The 8,047-nt window shown below is 43.0% G+C and overlaps 1 protein-coding gene across 1 annotated transcript; it reads right to left on the bottom strand.

Moving 5' to 3' along the window:
- Positions 1-4,253: 4,253 nt before the first annotated feature.
- LOC309702347 (uncharacterized protein) lies at positions 4,254-7,970 on the bottom strand. The gene is made up of 2 exons (XM_082527039.1): positions 6,889-7,970; positions 4,254-5,136 (listed from the first exon to the last, which is right to left on the bottom strand). The coding sequence occupies exons 1-2, from the start codon at positions 7,184-7,186 to the stop codon at positions 4,724-4,726; spliced, it is 711 nt and encodes a 236-aa protein (XP_082383165.1). The 5' UTR covers positions 7,187-7,970; the 3' UTR covers positions 4,254-4,723.
- Positions 7,971-8,047: the final 77 nt, after the last annotated feature.

The following is an 8,047-nucleotide window of genomic DNA, read 5'->3' as shown; positions in this document are numbered from 1 at the left end:
AAAATTTAAATTTGCAGTAAAAATCAAAGGAATACAGATAATTGGTTGATAGGAAATATTAAGAGTTAGACAAGAGACGTTCAAAAGACGGGAAAAAACAGAGGGGATGTGGGACGGTGACACAAGACAGTAAATTCCATTGGATTACCTACTGGAAGAAAAATGCAGAAAAGAAAACAAGCAAAAATATAACACAGTACACAACAGCAAGTATCACATCCACAACCTAGATAAGTATAAGTAACAGTAGATAATAAATATTGGTGTCAGCACAGCCCCTGCCAACAAACATTACCATCTACATGTATTTAAAATTGAGACGTGGGCACCGGCAACTTAGGAGAGGTTGAATACACAGACCATCCCTTGGACGCCATTCAGCATGCCCAGCACAAGTGATGTTGATGTATAGATTGTGGAATAAAATTGAGGTACAGGTGGTCAGAAGGGGACACAGCAGGAATGTCTCACACCCACCTCAGTGAAACAACTGTACGCCAAAGCCCTGCATGTGTGACGGTGTGATGGAGTGGGGATGAGGAGGGGAGGAAAGTGAAGGCAAAGTACTCTCTCGTGGGGCCAGGTCCCCCGCTTACCCAAGTAGTCACCCCTGGAAGCCACAAAGGCCCATCCGGACGGGGGCCTACATTAGCACCACCACCAAGCCCCACGGAGCCTTGGGTGGTGGGCGCACATCGTAACCCACCACAGAGGAAACTACATCCACCCAAACATTCAATAATCTCTCTGACTGCATAAGACAAAAGACACCACGGCTGAGTTTATTGTCCACCTCTGTACTAATTTTAAAGTTAACTATTGGCTTTTTTTTGTGTGTTTTAAATGTGGTTAATACTTGACAAACAAAGTAAAAAGAAAAAACCAAAAAGAGAATTATAAATTAAAGGGCCTTGGAGATGTCATTCAAACTAACACCATTGCACATCAAAACATACATGTGAGTAACAGAAAGAATAAAAAAAACCCATTTCAGAATAATTATAAGGTGGAATTACCCTTTGGAAACAGGAATTTTCCATTTTACAGCATTTTGAAATCACTGAAAGTTGGGTCAATTATGGACAATTTGAAAAGGCTTTTATTTTTGAAAGCAAAATCAGAATGACTTGATATTGATATGGTATCACTGTGGGGTTGTATACTGTTGATCTAAAGTGGAATTACCCTGTGGAAACAGGAATTTTCCATTTTAGAGCATTTTGAAATCACTGAAAGTTGGGTCAATTATGGACAATTTAAAAAGGCTTTTATTTTGGAAGGCAAAATCAGAATGACTTGATATTGATATTGTATCACCGTGGGGCTGTATACTGTTGATCTAAAGTGAAATTATCCTGTGGAAACAGGATTTTTTCTATTTAGAGCATTTCAAAATCGTTACAAAAGTAAGTCATATATGGGCAATTTCAATGGGCCATTACTTTGGAAAGTAAAATCAGACTGACTTGATATTGACATGGTATCACTGTGGGGCTTTATACTGTAAATACAGAGTGGAATTATCCTGTGGAAACAGGAATTTTCCATTTTAGAGCATTTTGAAATCACTGAAAGTTAGGTCAATTATGGACAATTTGAAAGGGCTTTTATTTTTGAAAGCAAAATCAGAATGACTTGATATTGATATGGTATCACTGCGGGGTTGTATACTGTTGATCTAAAGTGGAATTACCCTGTGGAAACAGGAATTTTCCATTTTAGAGCATTTTGAAATCACTGAAAGTTAGGTCAATTATGGACAATTTGAAAAGGCTTTTATTTTTGAAAGCAAAATCAGAATGACTTGATATTGATATGGTATCACTGCGGGGTTGTATACTGTTGATCTAAAGTGGAATTACCCTGTGGAAACAAGAATTTTTCATTTTAGAGCATTTTGAATCGTTAGGAGATTAAGTCAAATATCGGCAATTTCAAAGGGCCATTACTATGAAAAGCAAAATCAGAATGACTTGATACTGATATGGTATCACTGTGAGGTTGTATACTGTTGATCTAAAGTGGAATTACCCTGTGGAAACAGGAATTTTCCATTTTAGAGCATTTTGAAATCACTGAAAGTTAGGTCAATTATGGACAATTTGAAAGGGCTTTTATTTTTGAAAGCAAAATCAGAATGACTTGATATTGATATGGTATCACTGCGGGGTTGTATACTGTTGATCTAAAGTGGAATTACCCTGTGGAAACAAGAATTTTTCATTTTAGAGCATTTTGAATCGTTAGGAGATTAAGTCAAATATCGGCAATTTCAAAGGGCCATTACTATGAAAAGCAAAATCAGAAAGAATTTATTTGATGTGGTATCACTGTGAAAAAGACTGCGGTTGGAAAGTGTTGATACAAAGTTCAAATAGTATTTGGAAATACGACTTTTGCTTTTAAGAGCATTATGAAGTCACTGAAAGAGTAGTTCAAAAATGAAGATTCACAGGGCTTTTACTTTGAAATCCAAAATAAGATGGCCTTGATAGGGCACAATTAGGGTACAAGGCTGTGTCATGTAGATGTAACATTAGAGTTTGTAAAAAAAAAAAAAAGCCTAAATTATATGTTATTATGTTCTTAACATATCTGTTAATTCACTCGAAGTTGGCTTTTATTTTGAAATCTGGTTTCCACATCCATTCCCGTAATACTTTGAATACACAGGGAACGTAAAACAAACTGGAGGCTGGCTTGACTGCAAGTCTCGAATTGGAGGCTGGCTTGACACAAGTCAGTCGTGTCAGACCCACGGAACCAGATCAAGACCAAAGCTTATGACATTCATGTTTGGAGAGAAACGACACACACATTCATACACAGTAGAAATCTCAATGCTGCAGCTTCTTTCTTTCTCTCCAGGAGCCCACAGCGGCTCATACGCTGCAGCAAAACTATAATCATAGTTAAATGAATGTTTTGCTACAGTCACTGAGTCTGTGGAGGAAACACGGGGCCTCGCTCTGTTCCGCGTGGTCCAGTTAAAACAGCTGGTGAATAAATAAAAACATGTTTCTGGTTGATTTTCAGATTCATGTGAAGTTATTGGATCATCCGATGCTGGCATTGATACACGTGTTCTTTATGCCAGCACATATTGATACATTCAGTTCAATTCAACTTTATTTATATAGCACCAAATCACAACATCAGTCATCTCAAGGTGCTTCATATTGCACAGTAGACCCTACAATAATACATACAGAGAAAAACCCAACAATCATATGACCCCCTATGAACAAGCATTTTGGCGACAGCGGGAAGGAAAAACTTCCTTTAAACAGGAAGAAACCTCCAGCAGAACCAGGCTCAGGGAGGGGCGGGGCCATCTGCTGTGATTGGTTGGTTGCAAAGACATGCTGTGAAAGAGAGACAGAGGTTAATAACAGATATGATTCAATGCAGAGAGGTCTGTTAACACATAGTGTGTGAGAAAGCTGACTGGAAAGGAAAAACTCAATGCATCATGGGAATCCCCCGGCAGCCTACGTCTATTGCAGCATAACTAAGGGAGGATTCAGGGTCACCTGGTCCAGCCCTAACTATATGCTTTAGCAAAAAGGAAAGTTTTAAGCCTAATCTTAAAAGTAGAGATGATGTCTGTCTCCTGAATCCAAACTGGAAGCTGGTTCCACAGAAGAGGGGCCTGAAAACTGAAGGCTCTGCCTCCCATTCTACTTTTAAATACTCTAGGAACAACAAGTAGGCCTGCAGAGCGAGAGCGAAGTGCTCTAATAGGGTGATATGGTACTACAAGGTCATTAAGATTAGATGGGGCCTGATTATTTAAGACCTTGTATGTGAGGAGCAGGATTTTGAATTCTGGATTTAACAGGAAGCCAATGAAGGGAGTTCTGTTTGTCGCTGTGTATTTACCACCTCCATTAATGAAGCTTCCTCACATCAGAGGAGCCACACAGCTCCTCCTACGAGCCGGGACAATGCTGGCACATCTCTCTCTGTTCCCTATGTGTTGTTTCTGTTCCGTTAAAGTGAGTTTCAAATCTCTCCAAGGATCTGTCGTCAGCCTTAAAATGTTTCATTTCCTTTTGTGTATATCCAGGAAGGATGTGTGCACATATTGTTTCCTCACCAACTCATTTTCCCTTTGACTAGTTCCTTTAACATGTTGACTAGTTTTCCATCACGGTAACCACAGTCAGCAGAAACCAAGCACAGCCACAGTCCGTTCTTTATGCTGAGGGTTTATTTCAGTTCAGTTTTCAAGAGAGGTTAAAGGTCAAAGCAACAGTGGATAGAAGTGATGTAATAGGCAGAAGAACATTTAGGAACAGTCGTTTCATGTGAGGCGTGAGCGGCAGAGGATCTGTGCGAGTGTAAAGACAGCTGACATGAAGAAGACAGTAACAGCTTTACACCACAGAGCTCCACCTGCTGACGTAGCAGCTCCGCTGACACAGAACAGAGCCGCCTGCAGACGCTGCTGATGTTTACATCATCCTCTGATGCAGGCGACAGTGTCAGCTCCCTAATACTGACTCAGCACACGAGCTGTTCCCCGGGGAATAATTACATGTGCATTATTAATATTAAGCAGTCTTACAAAAACAAAATGCAAATGTTACCTAAAAATCTTTGAGCACAATTTAACCTCAAAATGTTCCAGAGCTCCCGCCTCAGTGCTGCCGTGCTCCTATGTGACTGTCTGTGACGTGTAAAGTAGCTTTAAAGCCATAGGTGGGCGGCTCCACCTACATTAGACTGATGTTAGCGAGCGAGGGTGTGCCTGGTAGAGCACCAGTAAGGGTTCGCTCAGAGAGCCTCTGTGGAGACAGTACAGACTCTGTGTCAGGGCTTCATGGAGCACCAGACTCCCGCTCTCGTCCGTGTAGCGCAGCTGGAAGCCCAGAGCCTCCACGGGCTTCGCAGTCAGCACAGCAGACACATCGAAGACGTCGTAGCCAGACGGCGGCCGCTGGTCCAGGGCCAGCTGTCTCTCCTCCAGGACGGGACGTTCGTCCAGGCGTCCTCGTGAAGCAATGACACTGTGCAGAGTGACAGACACGCTGAGCGGCTGAGGGTGGAGGGCTTTCCTGAACAGGACCAGCTCTGCACCCATCATGAAGGGGCTCAAGCTGGTGATGTTGAACCAGATCCATCCCTGCGGGCCTGCAAAGCATCAAATACAGAGTGTTAGAAGGACTCACACAGCTCCGCCCGTGTAAAGGCTCAGAATCAATGAAGTCCAATGTATTCTTCAAAGATGATTGTAAATATGCACCAAAGGTTCATTCATTTGAAGAATTAAAAACAAAATAGAAAAATCAGCACTGCATCAGGTGAGTCAGCACTGCATGTCGTCTTTTTTCTCTTGGTGGTGAGAAACTTTACAGCAGCAGCGATGAGCAGATTTCAGTGGAAACATCTGAAGATCGTTCTGTCTGCATGTGAAGACATTTGAAAGCAGAGAAACTAAAGGAAACACTATCAGAGGGAGCACATGACAGTGACGAGAGGGACCATACAGGAAGTCCAAACTCAAGGCCAAACATGCAACGTCAGGGTTTCTCGTGAACAATAAGACGTTTGTTGCTGCAGCAGAAAGAAGATGCAGCGGTTACTTCATGTCACACGTCAGTGATGCAAATTTAAAACACACCTTAAGTGAAATACAGCAAAGTTCAAGCTGTTCTGATAACGCAGGGATGTTGCTGTGAACTACAAAGTGTCAGCTTAGTTTTATTTGTCCTCTAAATAGCATCAAAAACATCGACATCGAAAATCACTGCAGATGATAAAAGATCCGCTCGTCTGCTCGTTACCAGCCAAGGAGCTGATGCGCTTTATTATTGTAGTTTGTTAAAACATTTCTGTTCCTGTTCTGGCCCAGTTGGACTTCAGATCCAGATGTTACCTGTCTATGTGCAGCTGTGTTCAGCTGGAGCACAGCTATAAGCTAATGTTCACGCCTACACTTAAAGTGACCAAAGCTACAAAGCTGTCCTGTAGCCACGCTGATGATGATGAGTTCACATAACTATACTGAGCAGTGGGCTGTACTGTTGTTATTAGTGGAGTGAGGAGGATGAAGAGGAGGGGGAGGATGGTACAGAACAGTTTGCTGGAAAAAGTTATTTTATGCAGGCTTTGTGCGGCCTCCAGCAGCACGCATGGATATGAACAGCATGGCTGCCACTACGCTCCTCTCCACTCATGAAACAGGGATACATGAAGCTCTGTGGTGAGTCTGCACGACAAAGGGGGGATTCAAAAAACAGCTATAGCACCAGTTTGTTGTGCTACAGGTCTGTGGAGCAGCAGTGGGACTTTCCAGTGTCTGTGCTGAATGATGCTACTTCAGCTGATTCGCTGAACTGTCTCTGTGACATTAACAGACTGAAATAATGTGCATGTTTCTCACTTTAGCTGCTTTGGCACAAATGGTGCTTTAACCTGTTGATAACTAAAGATTCCACCTTAAAACTGCAGGATTGGATCTGTGATTATTCTTAAACGCTACAATATCCAACTAATTAAGCTGCTTTTGAAGGCAACATTTTAATGTTGACTTGAGGTTTGCACATGTGAAAGGGACTGACTGCATTTCATTAATATTAATTACAAGGCACTGCAAGCATGACACTGTGATTGGCAGCAGAACCCTTACAGTTCATGTGCTGTCAGATGGCCGTGCAGGACCTTGAAGCCCTGCACGGCCATGTTTGTGGCCACAGTCGCTCTGCAAGTGCTCCAGTGAAACATATGAGCCCTTACATGACACCATGCTCCAGTTCCTCATCCACACACGGGGAACTTGCTGTTTTCTTGCTTTACTGCAGATCACGGTCTTTGATCACATCGTTATTGTCAAAGCAACATGTAAAGGATTACTGTGTTAAAGGAAGACTTTGAAATCCTTACCGCTGACACTCCGAAACCCCTGCACCAGCGTCCCGTCTGATTTCCCCAAATCCTGCACCTCCAGCGAGTCCAGCTTCTGGTAAACCTTCCTCATGTAAGGATGTGGTTTAGCATGGTGGCTTGCTGACACTTTGTTGATATGCAGCATTTCCAGAATAGCTTTGTCGAGCTCCTGCTCATCCTCGGCGTTTCTCTGCTGATCCATCAACAACAAGCCCGTTACAGAGCACAGCAGGAGGAAACCCAGCGCCACATCCGAAACCTCCAAACGTGTTCGTCCAGCCATTCTCACTTTCATTGTTTCCACCTTTATATCAGATATCAGCACTTCTGCTGCGCTGCTGCAGACAGTCCACCCGGCAGCGTAACAGTGTGTGCAGGAACCCCAGGAGCTGTCAGAGCTTAGTGAACCTGAGGAATGCTACTTCCCCTCGAAAATGGAGTTTAATGAAGCACAGTGCTGCACTCTCTGAACAACCAACCACTGGGCCGATGCACTGGAAACCATGGCCATGTGACTCACCCCACATACTCTCCATTAATCAGTCTTGATACATTTATGCAGAAATACATGCAATGAAAGCATCTTTATGAATATGTGGCTGCTTTAGAAGAGAGTTTATTAGTTACAGATCAAACATCAGTCTCTACTCCCCTGATGATGGTAAGAAGGCAGGACTGCATTGTAACAGAAGAGGCCTCCAGCTTGTGGGAGCACACCTGGACTGCTACATGGACCCACATTCCCCTTCAGTGTTTACACCTCACTGCTTAAGTGGCTGAAGTGGTGGTTGTTGGCTGTCGTGGTGTCTTGTTTGACATCCCTTTACAGCATCAAGTTTGGGACGGTGCCTCTAGATTAGCCCAGCCTCTTGAAAGCTGGGCTCAAACTTCAAGCAGATCCTCAGCTTCCCTGGGAAGTGCTGGAGAGGAGGATCCATCAGCTATGTGATCCTTGGAAACAAAACACCAGCTGCTTTTCCTGCTGGAGTTGTGTGGCTTTGCATGTATGATATTATACAACTGGAACATGGTGCTGCCCCCTGCAGGTAAGCAGCAGCTACTATCCAGGTCATGTATTACCCAGAGGCACTTCTTTCCATTAGTGCCCTGTGAAGCCTTTAATCTGTGCTTTCGTTCAGTAATTACAAACTACTAC

The sequence above is a fragment of the Aulonocara stuartgranti genome (genome assembly GCF_965226115.1).
Source record: "Aulonocara stuartgranti genome assembly, chromosome: 3".
NCBI classification, from domain to species: domain Eukaryota; kingdom Metazoa; phylum Chordata; class Actinopteri; order Cichliformes; family Cichlidae; genus Aulonocara; species Aulonocara stuartgranti.
Note: the sequence above shows the minus strand (reverse complement) of the source record. Positions and strands in the feature narration are given on the sequence as shown.

Bases quoted from the DNA above. Each gene is read 5' to 3' on its own strand.
- LOC309702347 (XM_082527039.1), bottom strand. From the start codon at position 7,186: ATGAAAGTGAGAATGGCTGGACGAACACGTTTGGAGGTTTCGGATGTG. The intron at 5,137-6,888 runs GTAAGGATTTCA...GATGCTTTGCAG, and splicing joins GGGGTTTCGGAGTGTCAGCG to GCCCGCAGGGATGGATCTGG.